Raw genomic sequence first — 24,840 nt, 5'->3', positions numbered from 1 at the left:
GCAACTACTTGAAACAAACTTGGGTAAGTGTCTCCTAACTTCACCTTTATACTATTTGCACCTTAAATGTAGGTGGGTCTCCTTTGGCAAAGGCTGCTGCTTGCTAAAGAAGCTTAACAGTGCATGTGTCATCCTGACATTTTGGGCTTGATCCTACAGGTGCTAAAATGAACCTTCACTCCTGCACTCACTGCATCAGACCCTCAAGGGATTCAAAGAAGTCTGAGGCACCTGACTTTTCACAGAATCTTAGTCCAAGGGACAGAAGTTTGAAGACAATCAAACAGTTCTCCATAAAACTAAATAAATCTGCGTATTCTCAGCTTGTTCAGGAGTTTAATAAATTGGTCTTTTTCACAGAAGACTGGCAGAACTTCCACTGGTGTTTGCTGGAGATGGCTAATTGACTTGAGTTACCTTCTGTAGACACTTTACATAGAAATCTATCCCAGCAGTCAGTTGGAAGGATATTTTATTGCTCAGCTGTATAGCTGATATTAAAAAATGTGGGGTTTTGCAATTTCTGGGGCCAAGCTTTTACTTTTTCAGGAAGCAATCTTTCCTTCTATGATTAATGAGTGTGTTGAATTGTCTAAGGTAGGGAACAACAGCTTGAAATTACTGTCATGGGAAACCAAAGGGAGAGTGTGGAACTAGATTTCCAGCAGGAAAACAGCTGGTAAAAAATTAAGCCAACTGTGTTTCCAAGTCAATGCTGGAATGCAGTATGCAAAACAACATGTGTTCAATCAGAAATCCTCAAAAGAAAAGACCATTTAGTCAAGCAGATTAGCTGCCTCAGATGAAGGACATTATAACCAACTGAGAAGCTTGTACCTCTGTAGGTCTTCTTTTCCTTGGTTTCTTTATTTTCTATGATTCCAACAGGAGCTGAAAGCACTCAACATCATAAAATAGGGGAGGCTTTAAGGGAGTATGACAGCAGGCACTGTCTCCAGACTTGAACTAAACTAATTTCTTTTGATACTTAATGGTTTTCTCCTAAGACAACCCACACTCACAAATCTCTTCTACACCATTAGTCTCACTCCTTCCTCTCAGTGTGAATGAGATACACTGTGGAAAATTCTACCACATATATTAAACTTCATCCTGTCACTCCATCCTCTGATCACACCTTCGGAGACATTCACCCAACTGCCCCATGGGCAAACAACAGCAAGACAGAAACTTTACCAAAGCTCTGGAAGGCAGACATTTTATATATGTATTTATATATATATTCACAAGAGCAATTGTTTTATCTTAAAACCATTCTAAAACAGGAATATACTGCAGGTTTTGGCAGTAGAGATAAAATATTACGGGATCCAGCCTTATTTTGTTTTTCTCATCCAAATATACACATTGTTATAACAGAGAAATAATTGCATCCAGAATTATTACTGCTGCTTGATGACCAAAATGCCTCATACTTAGCTCTGCACATTAAACTACTGCAAATATTCATCTGTCTTGGCCAAGAACAGCTTCTTTTGGGTGGAGGAAAAGAAAAGAGGCATAAACATGGTTCACTTAAAATGCAGTGACAAAAATGGCATTTGAAGGCCTGTGTTCAAAACAGTCCCATATTGTTATTACAGATGGAAACAGTGAGGGAAGAGAAACAGAAGAAACAAAAGCCAGCTTTTGTGAGTTCCAGAGCAATCCCTTATGATCCTGGGTCTTGTATAAGATGATTTGGAAGCTTTGGAAAGGCATTCAGGGTCTCTCCCTGAATAAGGCACTGAAACACACTGTCTTCCATGAGCCTGGCCCAGTGCCACACCAGTTTCTGTGTAATTCATTGCACATTTGCTAAGTGCTCTCTGTATATCTATATAGATGTATACACATAGACATATATGTATTTTTCCAAATGTTTTCCTGCAAAACAGAAAAATAAAATAAGTTACATGATAGAATACAGAATTCAGAATAAGACAAACATAGTACCTGTTGACATGTCACACGTGCCCCAAAACTAAACCAGAGAGGCATTGATTTTGAATCTACTCTAAATCTGTAGATATAAATTATTTCTTGTTTAACAAAGTTTTCATATAACTCAGCCAGGAGAGCTAATGTTTGACTTCCCGAGTACCTTCTGCCCTTTTCAAGCCCCATCATCTTTTAAGCTTATTAGCACTATTCCTAGCAATTCCTTGTGCCATTCTCAGTGACAAAATGTTGATTAGGGACAAAACTAATTGTTTCCCCACTCTTAGGTCTCCAGAAGCAAAGAGCAATCCTTAACCTCATCATCTTTGAACATAAGATGCTTAAGAGATGCAGTAAACAGATCACTATTCTTATGAAAAGAATGGATAGTCTTCAAATATCTTTGTCCCTGTATCTTTTTTTCTGCAGCTGAAAAGAGATTCAAGTAGAGATGCTACTCTTTCCATAAGAAATACACTAACTATAACATTATTTTTCTCCTCCGAGTGGTCAGTGATTTAAATACTGCTTGAGACAGAGTTTGTAATCTAATGACACATTTAACAGACACCAATGGGTCTAATCTTACTTTAATTTGTCATCTATTTTCACCTCATGTATTCTGCATCAGCAAGCTTCACAGTTTGTTCTTTGTTTTCCTTTTGAAGTAATTGCTTAAAAGTATCATGAAATACCTTTGAATTTTTTGTTATCAGAATTAGTGAACAAGGATTTGCATCTTTAACTACTGTGTCTGCTGTGTTTATAAACAGAAGCCAATGAGAACAGTCCATTAAGCAGTCTGGTAAAACAGATACGTACTGTTTCATTTTACAAAATACTGTATTTTCAACCCTTTTTGATTTGTGATTTCCAGTCATGCTTTAATGGAGGTCTTTAAGTTCAGACACTCACTTGTTATGCTTCAATCCTGTGTGTAAATTGGAATTATTTACACAAGAGTCTGAAAACTGTGGCCTTAATTTAACTCAACTACGGTTGTTACCTCCCACATGATGGGATTGTGTGAGTTCACATTTTATCTCAGTTCTTCTTCCTCTTCCTCTTCCTCATCCTCCATTTCCTCTTCTGAGTCATCCTTATTCTTTGAACTGTTGCTGAATTCAAGGTTCCCTTCAATATCCAGTACCTGTAAGTGCTTCAGGTTTTGGAAGGTACTTTCTTTCAGTGCTCCAACTGCAATCTTATTAAACCTTAAACAAACAAAAAGGCACCCCTGTTAAAATAAACCCATTTTTATATACAACACAGAAATTATGGAACTAAGAGGAAACCATTCTGCAGCTACTCTACACTGACACAAGTTACTCTAAGTTTACACTGACTCACAACAGCACTCTAGAAGTGCTGACTCCTCTGGATGGGGGAAGAAAAAAACCCATAATATTGGAATTCCTCCCCCACAAATTCTTTCTCTTGCTATTCTCCTTTCTCATTCCCAGAGAGGAAAAGCATCTGCTTCACAGCCCATATTTTTAAGTATAACTGATTTTTCATAAAATTCTGTGTCATTCCTTGACAGTTTAATTCTTCACCTACTAAACTCAAACCAAAGGTAACCCTTTAAACACAAAGCAATCATTTTTCAACTGTTATTTGCATTTCCAGGAATACAAATAAACTAATCTGCAGTTTAAGAACCTGTCACATATGCTGGTTACTCTTGAACATGCTTAAAATTGTATTCTGTGTAATATTCCATAAGTATATTACTGTTTCACAACACTGCAGTGATTAATGGCCTCCCATTAAAAATACGACTGAGCTTGGGTGGAGTTGCCTCCTGAATATGTTAGAAAAACTGTTTTGCAAATTCCTTTTTTCTTTATATAGAAATATAGAATGTGACATGTGGTTTCTGGTTCACATCCAAGCATTCACTAAAATCTCATAAATGTGAGCAGCTGAATAGACAGACTGCTCTAATTTACACCAGACTTTGTAATTTTATTTGCTTGGTATGGAATCATTCATCCATAAAGGTATGCTTCAGAACTATTCAGAACTACAGGGCAGTTTAGCTGCATATAGTCAAAATAAGACTATATTTAGTCTTCTGCAGCCCAGGCTTTTTGAACACAGCATTGGATCAGATTAATCACACATTCTGTAGGGATTCATAAATTACTTCTAATTAATATTTTCAATAATGTTCCATCAGATTAAAATGGACTATATTACAGGGACAGATTCCCTTCTTGTGCTATAAATCTCTGCTTCAATCAGTTGTTACTGTGAGTTTACATTACATGTAAAAAAAGATCAGTATCTGTCATCTACAAAAACAAAGTCCTCATCCAACTGGCAGAGTGGGAAAAAGCCCAGCAAAGCCCCTAAACTGGGTTATGTAACTGTCACAGTTGTAACTTGTCACTCGTTTCTGACAAAGCCATCAAGGGAATGCACACAACTCCACGATTAGTCACACACACCTCACTGGAGCGGGATTTTGTCAAAACCCATGGCAAACAGGCACAGACAAAGCTGCACTTCTGCAAGGGGACTGTAAACTTTTGGCTCACAGCTGAATATTGGAATATGACATCATGTTAAACATTAATTGCCCAGAATTACTGGCATGCCCAATCCATTCTAATAAGCATAGAAAAGACAAGCTTTCTAAAAAGAGCTTATTATGTATATCAATGTAGTTTCTGAGCAGATATAGATTTGTCACATATTAGTATAAACCAAATATGCTTGTTCAGAAAACAAGGATTTTAAGTACTTTCTAAAAAGTAAGTAATTATAAAGTAGATGAAGAAAGAAAAAATCTTATGTGTTGAAGTGGAAGCTTGACCTTACCTGAGGTAAATCCCCTTTATTTTGGGTGTGGATTCAAAAGCATTCTCTGAAACCGTTGTGATCTTGTTGTTCTGGAGATACAGATATTCCAGAGATTCTGGCAGGCCTAATGGGATAGATGTCAGTTGGTTGCCAGCCATGTCTAGTGACTGCAAGGAAGAGACAACAAGGGGTCAAATAACTGAATTCAAATATTAGAAACACAGCAGAAAGAGATTTAATTTTGAAGGTATATTTATTATAGAATAAACTAATTTAATCTACCTCTAATTTGCAGCAAGGTTAGTGTGGCCAAGACAATTCTAGTCTCTTACACTCCTATTGAGCATCCTGATTTCACATGATATGTCATGCTGGTTTGTTTCAGAGTTCCACCATTTCTTTATCTCTGTCCCCAGGCATTAGCTCATGTCTGTTTAAGTAAATTAAAAACAGGGTGGGTTTCAGATACGCAGGAGAATTCCCTGGCATGTGCTACTGCAAAAACTTCACTGGCTAAGGATGGTGAAGGTTAATTTTATGCAAGAGAATGGATCATAGAAATATTTTGTTATCCTGTACTGTAGTATTTTTATAGCACCAACCTGACACTATTTACCCACTACTCAAAGCCACACTTCTGCAAACAATTGTCCTCATTCCACTGTTTTTATTCCTCACATAATGTCAGTCTGGAAAACAATTATCATAGAACTATTGAATTGTTTAGGTTGGAAAAAAGCTTTAAGATCATTGACTCCAACTGTTAACCCAGTACTGCCAAGTCCATTATGTAAATGTCTTGCTTTGCAGTTGCAGGGTCTCCAGTGATTTCCATGGAAACAGTGTGGACTGAAGCATTTACTAAGTATATGCATAATCAGGATCTTTATGGATGGTTACTTGGCAAATTCACTCCAGTGCAACAACTCAGAAACCAACTGCAGAGTTAAGCACTTAATGATAAAAAAGATTCAGCTGGAAATACCCAAAAAGAAGTAACGCTGTTCCAAAGAAAAGCAACAGCCATAAATGCCCCATTAGTCCAGCAGAACTTTAAGTCTGTGCTATTATCTGAACCCTGTTTAATGGCAGTGGGGTTTGCTGTGGGGATGGCCAATGGTTGAGCCAGCAACACCTCTGGCTTTACACAGACTGCAAGGGAGGGAGAATAGAACAAAAAATTCCACATAATAGTGTATCGGGACCTTTGAGACGGAAAGCTTGTCATTCCAACCAGCAACTCCAGCTGCCCAACAGGGCTCATGACCCATTTTTGTTTGAAAATAAAACAACCTACATTTTATTAAGGTACTGCAGAAAAACAATCCCCGCCATCTGTAATTTTCAATAGCATCTTCCTTCAAGACTGCTTTGCATGTTAAATATATTTGCTTACACATGTATCAGTGAGGCACCAAACAAATGCAGAAGGTATTATTAAAGCCAGGGACCAAATCTGCCGCTGATGCAAACAGCTCTGCAGACACTGTTGCTGCACTGCTGATTGACATTAACTGAGAAACAAGCTATTGGTTATTCCCAGACACAACAGAAAGGGAAACGTTCCTATAGATTAAAGTCAGGATTGTCTGAAAACACACTGGGGACCAGTGTGACATATGCTGCATGTCCTTATCCCTGATCTGCTCTGAGATGTGCACACTTTGCCTGTGCAGTGACCTGACCATATGCCCCCTCCATGGCTGCTGTGTGACACAGGCAATACCTTTCACTGCAGGAAAGGGGCCGTTGCCTAAAAGGAAATGCAGACAAATCCTTCAGCCAGCATAACAATTCTGAAAGGTCATTTTGCTCAGCACAAATGTGATTGTTCCTGCCTGCCTTATGGTTTGTGTTTAACTTTCTCCAACAATTAAGCAAATGAGAAGACTGCTGATTGAATCCAGACTCCAAGCTGCTCCCCAGGTGCCTTAGCCAGCTGAGCTGCTAAATCCTACAGCTTGGCTTGTCTGACTATAAGCTGATGTGGGGGCTTTGAGAATTAAGAGTGTTTTTATTTATGCATTCCTTCCTCCTGCTGTCTCTATTCAGAGCTGCTTTTAAATCTTTTGGGAGATGAGCTATTTGAAAGGCCTAATTTCAGTTTTAATGACAACATTTACTGATGTTTTTCTGAAAATATAGGACACTGTCAGGATTCAGAAGCAAAGCTGGACTGGCCAGGAGTGGAGGGTACCCATCTCTGGCACAACAGCACATCATTTCTACTCTAGAAACAGAGTGTGTAGCACTTAAAATGCAACCCCAAAACACGAGGACCAAGCACAATTAGTATTGGTGCTACATAATTTGATTTAGGCAGACAGATGAGGATATCAGCATCACTAAAACAATTAGAGAAGGTAGTGTTTCTACCTGAAGACTGCTGAGTTCTCTCCATGCTCTTGAATAAATTGAATTTACTTTCAGTTTATTGTTGCTCAAATACAGTTCCCTCAGTTTTGTCATCCCAGACAAAGTCCCTTTTGGGATGGTGCTTATCTCGTTCTCCTTCAGCTTCAGAACCTGCAAGTTCTTTGGAAAGCCAAAAGGCACCGTGTGGAGATTGTTTCCAGAAAGATCCAGAGACTTCAGTTGCCGCAGTTTACGGAAGGCCTCCCGATGGATCTGGGGACTTGTGAGCTTGTTGTAGCTCAGGTTCAGCTCTTCAAGGAAGTAAGTGGTAGCAAAGTCATTCCTGTTAATCTCTGAGATCTGGTTATGAAGGATCATCAGTGTCTTCACTCGCCGGGGCAGCCCGCTGGGGATCCTTTCCAGCATGTTGTTGTACAGATGGACAGTGTGCAGCTTCTTTAAGCCCTGGAAGGCTAAGGGGTGAATACCTCGGGCTTTTAATTTGTTATTGTGGAGCAGAAGGTACTCCAGGTTCTTAATTTGGGTCAAGACATCTCTGTCAATCACCTTAATTGCATTCTTCTCCAGGTGGAGGAGGACGATGTTTCGAGGTAAACCACTTGGGATTTGTGAGAGGTTATTGCTGGACAAATCCAGATATTCAAGACTAGACAATTTCCTTGGGAAAGCAAGAAAGAAAACACTTTGAATCTGCAAAGTGAAACAATAACCAACTTGCTCAAAGATTTCAAAATCTTTGCTTTAGAGCCTTTTTGCTCAGCACAGCTCCCACTACTGTCTGCCCTTTTCTGACCTGTGATATGAGTTATGTGTACACCAAAACAGGGAGCTCCCATATTGCCACTAGGGATTAGGACTTGGCACTGCCATTGCTCCCCAGCCACACTAGCAAGAGAACATGCCAGAGTCCACAGACACCCAAACTGAAACTGAGCTGAGGCCTGAGGTCAGTTTTGCAGTCCCAGATAGAAACATATGAGCAATTTCAGTGAACAAATACCACAAGGAAGATGCCATGGGAGCACCACCAGAACATAAGAGTTTAGCTCTCAGTTTCGCAGAAACAAAGCCTGAGCATGAGTAATTTCTGTCTCTCTTAAAGTATTTGCTGAAAGCGAAAGGCAGGTCTGCTTTCTAGATGATGAAATGTTACTTTTATGAAAAGCAGAAATGCTAATTTAGTGTCCTAGGCTAAGGTAGTGAACTTCTTGTGACCCTCCAGTATTATGGAAGTGAGTCAGGGCTAGAGCTGCTTTGTGTAAGCTACTGAATCTGGATTCCACGGTCTCAGTTGAAGCTAAATTAAATCCTCAGACCAGCCACTTATACCAACTGGATGTGGATCAATGGTTGTTCCACAGCCAGGACTGAGGAACCCTGTATCCCTTTGAATTTCAAGTCAGTTTCTCAGTTCAAATTAGAGTTTTAATCTACTTGACACAACATAACCCATTGCAGATGACCAGAGAGTTTTCAGGAAACAGGAAAACTAATATGTTACAGACATTACTTACTGGTTACTACACTGCTGTTCCAGCTATCCAAGTATGCTCTGAATGAACAAGTATAATCTTTAGGTAAAATGCTTCACTGCTGCCATTTGTAAGGTTTCCCCAGGATGGGAATATCTTAACAGAAATTATATGTCCAGCATGACCTGGAGGTGGACTCAACACAGATATAGTAAACTGCTAAGGGAGGTTTCTGGGAATAGGAAATGGAAAAGGAAAGCACACAGTTTGGTACATTTTTGTGTCTGGAGATCAGGAGGGTTTACACAACTAAATTATGGGCAGGACCAATTGTGTGGTCTGGATTTTCAGGTAGAACAAAGACAGCATTCAGTGTAAGCAGAGAAAAAAAATGTTAAATTTTAAAGTGCTAAGTCCCAGGCTAAATCTAGGACAGCTAAAGGCGATTTCTGTTGCACCAGTTGGTAGGAAAGCTTTTGCAGCCATCTGGCTCTTGAACAGCACCACTGCACCCCTGCCTGCTCCAGCAACCACCTGCACTGGGGTACAGCTGGGCCAGGGGAATTCCCAGCTGTGTGTTTGCTGCTGCTTTCAAGCCACCTTTGCAGAAACACACAAGTAGCTCCAGTGAAGATGAAGGTCTGTCTTTTATGTCCAGTGAAGTGCCCTAGAGACTGGAAAGTCCCAGGTAACCTCTCTTTTGACTGTTTTGGAAGAACAAAGAGTAGCTTTCAATGTTGTTCTAGGTGGCTGTTCCCAGAAGGGACTTAGTACCTGGTGTGACTGGGTCTGCGGCAGGCAGGGAGTGGTGCAGTCTAATGTTCAGTGTTCTGTCTTTTGTATGAAACAACTCTGCAACCACTCACCCAGACCTTTGCTCTTGAATGGCAGCATCTGCATCTCAGCAGTGAAATGCATAACATCATCCAGCTTTTAATTACTTTCTACTGTGTCCTTTGTTCAGAAGATGCATGACTGTCCCAGAGGGGGCAGACAGACACAGAGGTATTAAGTGCACATCTCAGTCTCACCAGAAAGTTTCATTGTCCATTCCCTCATTAGACAAGTAGTTATTCTGCAAATACAGCTCCCGCAGACCGGCAAGCTCGCTGAAGGCTCCTCTGGGAATCTTCTCCAGCTTGTTGCTCTAGAGTCACCAGAAGCACAAAGCACAGTATTTGGCATGAATCAACACAACATTTGGGTTCTGTTCAACTAGCACGGGCAATTAAACTTCACAAGGGCTAGACATGAAATATTTAGGGGGCTTTATAATGTGATGGACAGACTGGACCAGATTAATTTGTCAACTAAGATAAAGTAGAAACCAACACAGACAAATTTGGCTGAGTGTCTCAATAAATAGTAAAAGAAAAAATCACATTTAAAGTACACCTGTCAGATATTTTTGGTCCACTTTTGGCTGCCTCTCATTTCTCATTGTCCTGGTTTTTCCCAGTCAAAATATCAAGGTAAATGTTACTATTGACAGATGGTGCACTTGCAAATAAAACACTCATTTCTCTGCTCATCTCCTCTGTCCTTAACACAGGTGGGAACAGCAGGGAAGGAGACAAGTTCAAAGTGTAATCCTCACAGTGTGAGACCCTTTTGGGAGATAATGCTTATCTGTAAGTGTCAAAAAAATGCAGGGAACATGTAAGTTCATACTTTGAACAGAAATTCCAGCAATTTAAAGGACTGGACTGGTTGCGTTTACTTTTCTTCAAGGTGGAGAAGCCCGTTCTCTAGAAGACTTTAACAGGAATTCTGGTGGACCTTCAAGGGAAAAGAGTGCTGGGAGGCAGCAGAGAGCTGCCTCAGTCCAGGGCTGATAAGAGACTCCAGTCTCTGCACATCCAAGGAACTGTCAACACTCAGAGCAAGTGGACCCAGGACTCCCCACCGCTGTGGCTCTCCCATTGCTAAGGCTCAGATCTCTAGCTCAGACGTGATGAAGCGTTTTTATCAGAATCAGATGACATGGAATTAAAAATGCTGGAGAGTAGTTAACAGCACAACTCTGCTATTCCACTGTTGCTGGAGGAGTTGTAGTAATCGAGAATGCCTGATCCAAACTGAGTTGCCAGTTCAGTAGCAAGCAGCAGCCACTGGTGCTGGGAAGCAGTGGTCTGTGTGAAATGAGTCAGTGAGCAAAGCCAGTACAGAGTAAGGGTAAGCAGCTGCCAGGACAAGTGGCATTAGTGGCAAACTTAACTGGGAAGTCATGGAGACATGGCCATGGAATGATGCACTTCCTGTTCTAATATGTATTAATATTGTTTTATGCAGGGAGGAGACCAACAATGCAACCACACAGGGATTTGCAATACAATTTCTGTGTTTGATTCTGCAAACACAGAAAGGCATTTCTGCCCCCTGTGAGCGTTCTGATGATTTACAAAAACACACTATTGCTTATGGACAAAAAAGGAAGAAGATGGGGACAGCTACTGTTGAGAATACAGCAAGCAAGGCTTAAAGTGGGCCTGGAGATGCTTCCAGGTGCACTGGGAAGTCTTGGCTGTGCAGAGTGAAACCCACACAACACAGCACTTTGTCACAATCCTAAAGGATTACAAAATGTTGTTGTCATTACCTGTAAGTGTAATTTATATAGTGCTGGAGGGAGATTCTTTGGAACATACTTCAAGAAATTGCTGGACATGATGAGTATCTCCACATTATTAGAGCCATTGAACATATTATCAGGTAACCCAGCATCTGAAAGTTTGTTGTTATGAAGATACACAGATCTGTTGGAAGGAAGCAAAAGCTGAAGGTCAACAGATAGGGAGATCTGGAGTTTTTGTTTACTGAGAGAAAGCTTAGTTTAAAACTTAATTTCAATCTTTTCTTCTTTCCTTGAGATAATTAGATTTGTTTTTAAAGTGCGCCTTTTAATTTAGCAAGGGATACAGATGCAAAACCAAATGGTTAGCTCCAATACTCTCTGAAGGTTAGGTCTATTCAAAATCCAAACCTGCACATGAATACAAATTTCACAAGTGGCCTTAACTTCTTTACAAGAAACTGAGTGCAAGTCTGGGACTGTGCAGTACTTAGAAACACAGAATGCCAGTGTGGGGGCCTCACTCAGAGGGTTTGAATTCATCTCTTTTTAACAGATATGGCCCCAATTTTAACTTCTGTTTGGAACCAAGTCTGGACTGCTTGGGCTTACAAAATCAGGCTGGACGTGTTGTAAGAAAGGACCATCTCTTAACCCTCCATTCTTTCTGCTCCCATGAACACTGGAAACACCCCAGGAAACAGTTTCTCTCCTACTCTTAGAACTCAGAATAGGATACTGACAGAAAGACAACAGATTTACTCAGTCTGGCAGACTTTTCTCTTTTCTATGCTTTGGTTTTTAATGAGCCATTGGGATCGAGAGATAGTGTTTCTTACTTTTCCTTTGCCCTTCTTACTTTCAACCTTTAATACTCACCAAATAGTTTCTCCAAACAGATTTTCAGAAACTGATTCATCCTTACAGAGGTTTCAATTCTGTACAAAGCAATATACCTCTATGAAGTTATTCCTCCTTTTCACTGGCTTAACTGCTAAATTAATTCATTTTACTTCTTTTTAAAACAAGAAATTATAGGCTTTTAGTGACTTTGATTACCTCGTCCCTTTCCTGTGTTTACCCCCAGATGCAGCAAACAGCTAAATTTGTAGAGAGAGGTTAAAACTGCAAAAGTGTCAAAGTGAGCTTTTTTAACTTGTTCTTGGATTCTCTACCAGTAGCAGAGAACTTGGCAAATCCTTCTGGAAGGAAGGAAAGGCTCAGTATGGAAACACAATTGTGTGATCACACACTCCAGGGAGTTCAGAGCTACACTGGAAGTATTGTTTACCCTGCATGGTCAGCTGTACTTTTAACTCACAAATATTTGCCTTTCTAAAAACTTACTCTCCAAATAATCAGTCTGAGATCATGAACTCTGCTGGGGGCAAAAAAAAAACAACTGAAACAACTATGTTGGGATTTTATATGAGTAACCTTGGAAACCAATTAGCTCTTCTTCTGATTAAAATTCATGTTTGTGTAGAAGAGTGTGAAAATCACTTCAGAAGAGTCAATAATTTTAATATGGCATCAAAACACAGCAGCATCTCCACCTCAGATTAAGGAAGAAAACATGTATAAATCTAGCTTCTTTCATCATGAGATATTGCCAGAAATCTGAGTGATTCAGCCCTTCCAGCTTCCAAGAGCCTGAGAGACTAAAGGCCCAAAAAGTGCAGAGCAGCTCCAGCTCTCAATGAATTCAGTGGGAATGGAGAGTCCTTCAGTTCATCACAAGGCTGGGCTGTAGGGGCCCAGCTGGGTCAGCTGTAATTAACTGCTTCCAAACCTGGCTGCATGAATTGCTCCCAACAGTTTGGGATGTCTTTGCAGGATCTGGATGGCGCAGTGTGTGGATGCTGCAGATTACTCAAAACCCCTTCAGCAAAGCCCACACCTCACAGGAGGTGGTCTGGGTGCCTCTGAGTTTGACATGGATGTGCTGCTGTCAATCCAGATGAGAAAATCACAGCCTGAACCTAGCAGAGACCTTTGGCAGCAGATCTGGAGTATGAACCCCTTCTGAAGGTGCTGAAGTGCTTACCTTGAACAGAACTGAGTACTGTTCTGTCCACCTGATTTTACTTTTAAAAATGAACAGACTATAATAAAACTAGAGATTTCTAAACAGCTAATCCCCATTTTGAGAAACTTAATTGTTCTTTTCAACTCAAATACACAAATAAAATGGGGAGAACTTCATTTGATATTTGCAGAAGTGTCTGGCAGCTAGCAAAAGCCCTTGGAATGTGTTTGTTTGATCTTTCATGCTGAGAATAACAAACAGTTTCTTTCCAAAAACAAAAGTAGGCAAAAATGTAGTTCAGCCAGATATTTTCTTATCACCCACCAACTGCATCCAAGCAGTGGCAGAACACCAGTATTGTTTTACTTCCCAGTCCCTTACCTCAAGTTTGGTTTCTGTCCAAATGTGAGCCCATATATCTTAGTGAGATAATTGGCTGCAAAATCTGCACTGATCAAGGTATTTGGTAGGAATTTTGGAGCCACTGTTAGCTGTAAAAGAAATATACAGGGGAGTTCCAATGAAATGTAGCAAATGTTTTAACCAAGTATTAGAGCAGCAGCAAAACACTCTCAAATTTATCTTCCCTAAACAGGCAAAGATAAATTAAACTGAATGTAGGTTTCATGAACAAAAACAAATTGTCCTCTTTCACTAATCTCTCCAGGAAGGAGACAGACTTTTGCTCTAAGATATGAAAATGTTTGTTTTGGTTGGAAGGGTCCTGTCTCTTTATGGTGGAAGAAATCAAGAAATTGTTATTCAGAGAGCAAACACTTTGCTTATTATTGTTCCTAATTCCTCAGTCTGCTGTGCCAAAAAAAAACTCCAACCCCCCTCTCAGTGACCTACTGCTTATTCTCTTACGAAAGTGTATTGTGGAGGGGAGGTGTCACTTCACACCTCTGCTCCGCTGCAGCCATTTACGATCATCTCTGCAGGGGGGATTCAGGCTCCCAAAGAACAAGGACACTTCTGAGCCAAATGATGGAATATTGAATGGCACTTCAAAGCAAAGGGTACAGTGATACTTTGTTCAATAAACAAGTGATACATCAGGAAGTACAGAAAGGCCCTGTCCTCAAAACTTTATAGCTGACAACTTGTATAGGATTGAATGTGTTGCTCTTCTTGCTGTTTTTATCAGTGATTTTAAAAGCTAACCCCAGAAATGCCTGAATGTGAGCAAATTGGTGAAGTGAAAAGCAATGATCAAAAAAAGCTCAGTTTTAGAGAGTATCCAAGTAATACAATAGCCAGGTTCACTGAATGGCTGTTAATAACAAAGTCATGCACCTACAAACCAAGAATACAGGTTACAATCCAGGCTGGATGGAGGACACTTTTCTGGCAAGCATAAACCCAGAAGCTTTATGCATCAAGATAAAGCCCTTGGGAAACAAAATTTTTAATACAATTTTGTAACAGATAGTCCTTGGGTAGAGAAGACACTGAATTGCAGTCAGCAGGTGAAGACACCCTGGGTACAGGTATTCACTGCATACTAATGAGACCACTCTGTGTTTTATGTGCACTCCAAAGGGAGATACTGCATTCTTTGAGATCAGGATGGGAAAGTGGGGCAATGGAGGGGATCTGCCTTACAGCCTGAAGTTCATGGAAGCTGTAATCTTCCTCACAGCTCTGTTGTGCAAAACAGAACCTGGTTCTTTCAGCCAACAAAGCACAGCAAGACTCACATAATGAGAAACCGTATTTTTCAAACTTTTATTACTATAAAACTGCAGTGGGTTATGAATAATAGTGTAAAACCAAAAATATTTAAGATATGAACACTGTGTGAAAGAAGAGACACTTTATTGGAGAACTGCCTAACCCAGGCCTTAAACTACGTATTTATCTAAAGGGTGTCTACACCCCTCTCTGCTGGTATGTCAAGAGTGCATTGATGAATTCCATCCATGAACTTCCAATTTACTGGACTCATTAAACAGTCTTTAAAAAAAAATTAATACATTATCTACCATTTTTCATTTTCAGCTGTCCCAAAACCTCATTATCCTTCTCATCCTTAGCCTGTTTAAATATTAAATGGTCACAAACACACAAAAATATCTTTCCCACAAATCACACTCCTATCAGCATTTCCAGATGGTTTGTGAGCCCTGGAATGGGCCATTCTGCATATTCCTGCAGTTGCTCTTGGCTTTGATGGTAATCTCTCACCTCCTGATCTGGGAGATATGATTTCAGGGAGCTGGATAAAAGCACTCATCTCTGACTGAGAAGGTCTGACAGTGCCTCAGAAAGAAATAAGTCTCTGCCATGAGGTAACACTGACAATTCAGACACAAGAAACAAGACTTAATCATTTTCATACACAGTGGTACATTAAAGATTCCTCCAGTCAATTAGGTCATAATGTCTGTACAAAGCAAAGGGCATGGCTCAGACATGTGAAATGAGAGACATCAGAACCACAAGAAAGAGGAAAGAGAAAGAGAAGCTTAATCCAAAAGGAGTTTTCACTTGCTCAGGATTTTGCTTTGGCATTTCAGCACTTGGTCATGAGACTGATTTTCACTGACTACCTTCTTGAAGGATTCATGCCGGATTGTTTTAAGTGTTAGCAAAAATAAAGTTAACTTGAATAGCTTTGTCTAATTTATTGCCTAACAAGAAGTAATCTGCCATTTCTCCTACTGCAATTTTCTTTCAACTTTCCTGCTGCACCTTCCTTTCCATATGGCAGAGCGTTTCTCCGCTGTTAACTAATGAATTCAGAAGGCTAATACAAAAGTCATTACCGGATTTGAATTGCTCGGATTTTTCTTGCTTGGATGAAGCTTTGATAAAAACAGAAGTGCTGGATCAAGGTGAATCCCATACCACTTTGAGGATATGGGGAAATGTAAACCTTCTATCACCAAATTCGCCTGTTTACAGTCAATGACGGCAGCTCAGGATCTGGTCTATCATTTGGTGGAACAATTTCTCTCATTAACAAGGTTTACTGTGCACTCTATTTGAGAGATACAAAATTCATTAAGAGTGGGAAGGAAAATTGGAAACTACTGCAGCCACTCTCTACTTGAAGTACTTGTTACTCACAGGCCACAGAAGACTTTCAGTCTCTTACCTTTCTTTTCTCTGACCAACTGTGCCAGTTCAATGAAAGATAATTTAGCTACATCTGATGGGATCACAATGGAAGATAAAGCAGCATTAAGATAATCCATAAAACAAGAAGCAAACTACCAGCAAATCCCTGCTCTCCTCCAGACACCACAGTAACTTGATCCACAGTGTTTCCTGCTGCAGATGAGATGCAGTCTGAAGCCAATCTGGTTTGTCCTGGCTTGTGATTTATAAAGAAATGTGTTATTTCTGCGGGTCCACAACTTCTCACTATAACTACTTGTGACATTCGCTGATGTTTGCAATTTCTTTTGGGATTCTTTTCTCTCTGCAGCAAAGCCAGAAAAACCAAACACTTTGTTTTGTTACACAGGGAAAATCAGAGTGCTAGGTTCTGGAATATTAGTCACAGTCTGGCTTGTTCCTTTTTATGGAGTTATTAACTGCCAAGATTGTTACATGGAAATGGTGCTTGAAAGAGAGAAAAGAACACAATGTTACTGTACTAAGGATTGGGTTCTATTCTCAATCACTCCATACAGAAATGTATGGAGTGATTCTGGATGTGTCTTGGCCTGACTGAAATCTGAATGTGGCCACATGTATTTAATCAGAACATCAAATGGTCCCAGATTTTAAGAGGATAATAAAATATATATACAGACATGCAGAGAGAGAGAGAGAGTGGGATGGAAGGGCAGGATTTTTGTAGACAAGGAAGCTCTGCCTGATGTTTTAACTTATATTTTTCTGTGGATCCTAATTTCTTCTGTAGCAAATATTTGTGGACAACCATTGGGGATAAAGGAAGCCATAATAGGAACCACCCAGATGCAAGGGTATATGAGAAGCTATTTCATTTCCTAGCTTTGGCAGGAAAGATGTGCTTCTGTCAATACATCCAACCTGGATCACAATAGGAAAGTACCTGGGATCTTCTCCATCAAAAGAAGAAATTCAGCTCCTACCATTGCAGCTAAAAGAATAAATTAATGACTGGCATAGTTTCACTGTGTGGGGGTATCTTCCCCATATCCAACCTAATAAAAATGGGAGTCAGGGAAAACTGGATAGCTTTTTACAGATCTTCATGGCTCAAACACAGGCACTAGGATGTGTTTGTTCACAAATTTTTTCAACCAGCCTCATCTGATAAGGCAGCATTTCATATAATTACCCCACATACAGGCAGGAACCAAATCTACATACAGCTGATCCAAAGCCTGCTGAAGACAGTGGTAATTTATACATGCAGGGGCTTTCTGTACCTCCCTACACAAGGGAAACTTTTCACCAGGTGCACAAATAAAAAAGTGTTCAAAATATACCTGCATGTGTAGCCTCTAAACTTCACATACTGTTTTGACCTTAGATGAACCTGCATTAGAATATCACTTTAGCACAGTTTTACTTATGTAGTACATACATTTTAAAAGAATTGACAATTTGCTCATTTAATTTTCAGAACCCAATTAGAAAAGAGCTCTGAAAGGCTTCAGAGCCTCTTACCTTATTGTTTGCCAGGTACAGGTAATTCAGGTTCTCCAGATGCTCAAACGCTTCCTCTGGTAACCCTTAAAACCAGGAATAACTAATCAGTGACATCAGCACCTTACTGCCTTTCTGAGTGAAAATACCAGAGGGCAGATTTCCCTCTCAGTATCTTCCATGTGAGATTGAAACACTTTTTATAGTCACTGAAATAATCTGATTCAGACCTACTGATTGTTTTTTTCTTAATTGGAAAAAGAAAAAATAAACCCACAAACCAAATCAAACAATACACACTTGTTAAGAGCGGTGGAGGACTATTTAAAATCCTGATCACAACGATGTGGCCAATCTCAGTGGCAGGTGTCAGGTAGAGAACTGTGCAGATCTGTATCTGTTCTATGGCTGATTATCAGTGCTTGCAGCAACCACACTGAGAACTTTCTCCTGTCATTTGCATAAGATTCTGCAAGTCTTTTTTCTTGCAGGGATATAATCTGAGGTTGCTTAGTGATCAGCTCAACCTGATGCATGACTATATTGCCAAAATAACCCTGGTTACCTGCATGTCACAGCCCTTCTCTTGCTCTGCTCCTCCACAATTCAGGTATCCAAACAGTAACCAGCTCAGAGAGCTGCTCCAACTCAGGGCTTATCCTCCCCCAATAATTATTAGCACCCAGTAATTATTTCAGCTGAGTCACTCCACATCCAGCTGATCACACAAGCACAATTGCTGTCACAAGGGAAAGCCTGCAAGTGACATTTCACCTGGCACTTAGATAACCATGCATCAAAGGCAAAGCTATTTTCCATGTCCAAACACATTGGAAACTCAGGGCTGCACTGAAGCTGGTGAAAGAAAACACAAAGGCCCAAAGGTAATAATGTCAAAGGCTGCATATATTAAGCACAGCTTTCCCTGTGCTGTGTAAGATTGCTGTGCCTTGGGGCCCATGTATAATATGCCCACATTCTCAATAAATTAGGTTCTCTGTCATTTCAGTAAAGATAAAAAGAGCATTCAGATCATCTAGGTGACACATAAATTAATAATAATTACATCTTTTGTATCCCATCTCCTCCTCTCTTACTGTTTACTCCAATTCCTCTGTTTCTTTTGCTTTCCTCACTAACCCCTTGTTAAGATTCTCTAGTAAGCATAGGACTGAGCAAGCAAAACCTGCCTAGAAAAATCAAAATAGTTTGAGAAGGGTCGAAATGTCCTTATTTGCAATATGCATATAAATTCATACCAAATTTGACAAGGACAAAACTGGACCAAACTGCCCTGACTGACCAGACTGAACTAAACAAGGTCATTCAGGAGGAAATCATTCGGCATGTGGACGTTTCTGGTTCTCAAGTGCATTGCATAGAAGTGCCTGTGGGACCAGAGGGAGTTTCCTGGATGAGGCGATCTCACGCCACAGTACACGAGCTGCTGCCAGGTCTCCTCCACTGGTTCAGCAGGGCTGCATTCCTCCACACTGAGTATTGTGTTTCGGATGATAAAGTGTCTCCATGCTCTGTGTGATGGCCAGAGGAGCGAGGCTCGCAGCAAACCACTCCAACCAAGCAATCAATCACCTTGGCTTTCCTTATCAGCTGTCACTGGCCTCATTGCATAAGCTGGTGCTCTGGAAGCACAGGCTCTGTCCACCCCATGGCTCACCTTTTGAAGTCAGCCTGTTGTTTTGCAAATTGAGAGTTTCCAGTCTATAAAGACGAGCAAGCTCTTCTGGAAAGATTTCTTCTATTTGGTTATTCTAAGAAAATGGAGAGTGTTAATCATCAACAAAGTAATCCAAAAAGGATCCCAGTAAACCCAGATTGTGAACTTCAATAAAATCTGGAAGTGAACCCACCATGTAAAATCCTTGTCAAGACTTCTCTCATAAATAGCCAAACTCAGATCTCAAACTCAAAACATCCAAACCCAGAAGCATTTGAAAGCCTGACTTCTCCTCATCTCCAGGAATATCCAGCTTATGCACCAGTAGCACACAAAGAGTGTGATTATGCCTGGCAAGGCCCACAGTCCATCTGCCACAGCCAAACCTTGTAGCTGCAGCAAAGCATTTGTTACAAGGTTGGCATGGTGGATTTCCAAGCTTATGGCTTCTGTTATTCAGGGGTTGTTTTAAAAGCCACTGGTCATGGCAGGGAGCATCAAACCAGGCTCACTTGCACTGGTTGTGCTGTCAGGGGTGACTGCCATCAGATTTTCATTAACATGCTGACTAACATTCTGACCATTAATGAGTGGTTCTAGCTTTAGCATCCAGGGGACCAGTCAAGGACCCACTGTCCTGGAAGCCAGGCCAGTGCATAGAAGGTGACAGCTGCATCTCCAAAAAGTTTATTTTCTTTTGGTAGCAGAGGCAGGAGCCATGGCTAACATATGCCTGGGACAGATCTGCTGAGGAAGGTGCCAGCTTACATTACAGTTTCTCTAACTGAAAAGCCCTAAACAAAATCTGTATTTCATCCATTGGACAGAACTGACAGATGGGAGCAATAAACCAAAAGCTGCTGGTGAAGGGCCAGGCACTGAAAACCTCAACCACTGCCACCACTCCGAGGAGGCATGGCCACAGGGCTGCCATGCTCTGGCCCTTCAGGTGTCAGAGCACTGACAGGGAAAGGACACCTGCCCAAATGCTGGTCACAGGGATCAATTAGCTAAGAGCAGAGCATAGAAACCTGCTGGCAGTCTAGGACATCCTTATTCTTCTTCCTGAAGCTGGAATCTCACATCTTATATGACCTTTTCATGACAAGACATGAGGTGCCTGGAACAGGACCATTTGCTGTAGGCATGACCTCAGTTTTCTGGCCACAAGCAGCCAAGCACCAGGCAGTGCCACTCGGGGTGATGGGTGGCACTGGCCATGTCACACCTGCTCCTTGCTGAGTCCATGTGCTTCAGGGAGAGGTGGGACAGTGGGGGACATGAGCTGGCCCTACCTCTGGACTGGCTCACTGTGTCTGAAGTAAGACACTGTGCTGCCCAAAGAATTCTCTGTCATTTAGCCCATCTTCTTCAAAGACACCTCAAAATGGAAGGGCTCCACCAGAAATTTGGGTTGGCCAAAGGAGAAACAAGAAATTGTTAGTTTGGACAAAAATTCTTCTCATGGAGCTGTGAGAGAATGTGGAGCTCTTTTTCCCGTCCCTGGATGTGAGGGGAGAGGATGCCAATAACCAGGTGCACTCGTTGAGCTCGGGAGTCGGGCCTGCTGCACCTGCTGCTCCCGCCGGGAGCCGAGGAGGGGCTGAAGGAAGGAGCCGGGGTTCAGGGGTGGAATGAGGGCACGGGGGGACGATGGATCGCGCCCTTACCTGCAGGGAGAGGTGGTTGGTCAGCTCGGGCAGCAGCAGCGGGAACTCCTTGAGGTCGATGCCGCCGCAGTCCACGACGCCCTCCTGGGTGCAGCCGCACTCGCGGGGGCAGGCGGGGCCGGGCCCGGGCTGCCGCCGCTCCGGGCCGCCCTCGGCGAAGTCGCTGTCGGCGGCGCAGCCCAGGGCCAGCAGCGCCGGGAGCCCCAGCAGCGCCAGCAGCGCCCGGCCGCCGGCGGGCATCGCCCCTGCGGGCCGGACAGCGGGTCAGCGCCGCGGGGCCCCGCAACCCCGGCCCGGCCGGGGCCAGCCCCACCGCCGCCTTCCCGCTCTCCCGGGGCGCTTTCGCATCCCCTCAAGGCACCCTGGGGACTGCGCTGCCCAACCCGTGGGTCGCGGGTACAGCCGGCGGCCCGGCAGCATCCCCCGCACCGGCCCCGACTCCCCGAGATATTTATTGCCTTTTTCATATTGAGAAACGCCAAATGATCCCGCAGATGTAGAGGAAAAGGTTATGCAATGTTAGTTCAATGTGGCTGTCTGTCGTACCGTTCCTCACAGTTTTGCATAGGAAGAAATTCTCGTTATTTAAACATAGAGGCTGGTCAGGACTGACTCTCAGAGGGGCTGCAATGTGTGCATCGAACAATAACAAAACCTTGCAGCTACTGAAAACACAACGGGCTTCCTATGGATTTTGGACAGTGCTGATCTGAACCTAAGACACTTGGCTAATGTTCAGCTTTTATCTTTCTGGCAGCAGGTTCAAATAATCCAAACAGAAGTTGAGTATCTACTGGAGCAGCCAGCTGGCCCTAACCCAGCCCCCTCGGTCCCACTTGCTGCCCTTCTCAGATTTCATACATAAAGGTTTGCAGTCAGGGCTGGTTATGGCTTGTCATTTATCCTCTCAGCTATTTTTCACAGACAGATTTGACAGCAATGAGAAATACTTAGGCAGATCTTTTAAGGTGAAAAGGCACGATGGTTTCATGACCTTATCAAATAAATACTCCCTTCACCTCTGCTAACCCAGATTCCTTCTTTGCATCAGAAACAAGAACCCCACAGAGCCAGACCAGCAGCTGTCAGAACTGTGTGTCTCCATTTACATCCATTCACAAGTCTTTGCAGCTTTGCACCAGGAGCTCTCACAGAGAGCTTGAGTGCTTGGGAAGCATTGGAGACATCCTGCGCTCAGTCACAGCCATGAAAGTCTTAAGAATATTTTTAGACACTGACTTGTACTTGAAGTGGGACTACAGGGCAGAGCATCCCAAAACATCGATGCTGGATTTGCTTTAGTCCTGTCTTTGCTACAAACATGCTGGGTGGAGGATGTTAAGCATTTATCACTGTGTGCTTGATCCCTCTTTCCCCTGTTCCACTATTTTACGGCTTCCATATCTCTATTAGCTGAATATAATGAAATTAATATCTTTTATAGAATTTTCCTTGTATGGCAGATATTAACACTGAGACCAAAATTAGCCATACGAGTATGCCAACAGTAGATTAGTAAAATCCTTAGTATTTGGTGACCTAATCTCAGAAAACATTTCAGAAATCTTAGAGAAAATCATCCCAGAAAGTATTTCAGATCTCTAAGAAAGTATTTTTCCTATATAACAGCTCACCCTTATAGATACTTGCCAAAGAAACTATAGACAGAAAACCTTACATATACAGCTCTCAATCAGCTCTGCTGTAACAGTATCAACACTGTTCCCACAGCACAGTTACATCGTGGTTGGTCTTGGGCTCTCTAGATTTGCAACATGCTGGCTTTTCCACATCTGTTGCTGAAAAGATGTTAGAAAATTAACATGAAATATTCTATCTATTGCACACTAAGATTTTTGAGGCAATTTCACCCCCTTATTGATATGCAAGTGTCTGCTACATTGCCTTTGGAGGGAATGCTGCTCTAGCACAGGGAGACACTTTGGATAGAGAACATCTGTGTACATCTGGAGTGCAGGCAGTAAAACCAGGCATGATGGTGATTTTCTTTTAGTTCACAGAAAGGCTGAAGTAACTCACTCCACTTCAACTCATTCCCATGGGCCTGATTCAAAGCCTTGTTAAGAAAGCTTCTAAAGGAGCAGCTCAAAACCCACTAGAAAGAGTCAGTCCCCTTCCCTTGCTGTAGGTGGGCTTTGGAGCAGGTCCTGCCACCCAAAGACTGAAGTGACACTGAAACCAGCTCAGGGGTTTCTGTGGCAGCATCTTTCTGAGTCCAGACACAACTGATACCTGCACTTTGGTGCCTCACAGCACCAGAGTGCTACAAAAGGCAAAAGTCTCAAGAGGTAAACTGAAGTTTCAGGAGTTACTGAATGCTTCTCAGTGATTACAGTGCTCCCAATAAACAACAGAATCACTTTCAAAATATCTCATCTCTGTTACCTATTATTCCTCACACACATTCTCACAGGACACACACACAGATGGAAAAACATCCACTGAAGGAGAGGATTCTCCTTCAAAATCAACAGGTTAACTGAATTTGTTACAGAGTATCCTTGCTATAAGCTGCAGCTGAAAGGCAGGCTGCTGCTGCAGGTTGTCTGACAAGCCAGCTTAAAAAAAAATAGAAAAACTCACCTTTGCTGTCAGAAATGAGATGAATGGAGAAGAACATTTCTCTTGCCCCCACAGGCTCTCTCAGCTCATGCCATGTCAGTAACATGCACTGAGCTCAGAGCGAGTCTCCCCTTTCCAAGCCAGATCCTTTCCAGATGTGAGCTGCAGAACTGGAGAGTAACAGGCAACCCTCTACCAGTGAGAGCTTCCTGCACTTCCCAGCGAAATCGGAGAGGAATTTTCCAAAGTCACTATATAGGAAAATGTGAGTAGGAAAGAGGAAGCAGCTATGGCCTGAATATAAAGGCTTGGGAAATAAACAATCTCCCATTACTTTTGTCAACACAGTTTGCAAGATCTGTGAGTGAAGCCAAAAGTCAGCATGCAGGAATTGGCAGAAGAGAGGCAGAGACAGTGTGTGTGCTTCTGCATTTAACAGCAGGACACTGGAGCTGCACCGTTACTACATCTTTGAGTTTAGCTGCATTCAACCCAAATCTGAATTCCAGGTGGGAATGCCATTCTCTGGGGGTCTGGTTCAAATTAGCTAGGAACAGATAGATCAGCAGTTTTTCCTGCATTTTATCTCCTTCCCCTTTAACTCTCCCTCCTTTTCACATCAACACATCAACAGATCTTTGGGGACCAGGGATCAATAGGTGAAACTACAAATGTCTTACAGGCAAAGTCCCCAAATTTGCTGTGACACCCCATTCACTCAATCTCTTCTTTATCTTCTATGCCCTGCATTACAGCACTAACATCAGAACCTTCCACCACATTCACACACAGACACTCAGCCCAGAAGCCTCACATTTCTTATTTCCCCGTTCTTGGTGAAAGAACAGGAACACACAGTTGATAACGGTATGCTCCAAGTGCAGCAATACTCCCAAGAAAGCAAAACAGCTTTTTTTTCCCTGACAGTAGTTATAATATTAAATATAAAGCCACCTGTTTGTTGAGTGCCCCACAGTGTTCCATACAGTACCTCCACAAAACCTGCAGAAGATCTGTCCTCACCAACAACACAACCTTCTTGCTGAATTCCAAAGAAGAGACACAGATTCTTTCCTCTCCACTCCAGCTGAACTAAAGTCTAAAGCAATTAACTTATTTCCTCC

At 41.9% G+C, this 24,840-nt stretch overlaps 1 protein-coding gene across 2 annotated transcripts; it reads right to left on the bottom strand.

Annotated features, from left to right (window-relative positions):
* Nucleotides 1-1,203: 1,203 nt before the first annotated feature.
* On the bottom strand, nt 1,204-24,840 carry PODN (podocan). 2 transcript variants are annotated; one of them, XM_053985669.1, is made up of 11 exons: nt 24,708-24,840; nt 21,134-21,378; nt 19,464-19,557; nt 17,807-17,871; nt 13,580-13,689; nt 11,197-11,353; nt 9,629-9,744; nt 7,126-7,783; nt 4,768-4,916; nt 2,948-3,155; nt 1,204-1,887 (listed from the first exon to the last, which is right to left on the bottom strand). In XM_053985669.1, exons 2-10 carry the CDS (start codon nt 21,371-21,373, stop codon nt 2,981-2,983), a joined length of 1,764 nt encoding a protein of 587 aa, XP_053841644.1. In that variant the 5' UTR covers nt 21,374-21,378; nt 24,708-24,840; the 3' UTR covers nt 1,204-1,887; nt 2,948-2,980. The 2 variants fall into 2 exon arrangements, with proteins under 2 accessions (XP_053841644.1, XP_053841642.1); XM_053985667.1 differs by lacking the exon at nt 24,708-24,840 and adding an exon at nt 23,738-23,982.

The sequence above is a fragment of the Vidua macroura genome, chromosome 9 (genome assembly GCF_024509145.1).
Source record: "Vidua macroura isolate BioBank_ID:100142 chromosome 9, ASM2450914v1, whole genome shotgun sequence".
NCBI lineage: Eukaryota > Metazoa > Chordata > Aves > Passeriformes > Viduidae > Vidua > Vidua macroura.
This window is presented reverse-complemented; position numbering and strand designations above follow the sequence as displayed.

Excerpts from the sequence above, each read along its gene's own strand:
- PODN (XM_053985667.1), bottom strand. The coding sequence starts at position 23,822 with ATGTTACTGACATGGCATGAGCTGAGAGAGCCTGTGGGGGCAAGAGAA. Across the intron at positions 17,872-19,463 it reads CAACAGGCTGACTTCAAAAG|GGTTACCAGAGGAAGCGTTT; the intron begins GTGAGCCATGGG and ends CCTGGTTTTAAG. Across the intron at positions 7,784-9,628 it reads ATGGACAATGAAACTTTCTG|GAAATTGTCTAGTCTTGAAT; the intron begins GTGAGACTGAGA and ends TGCTTTCCCAAG.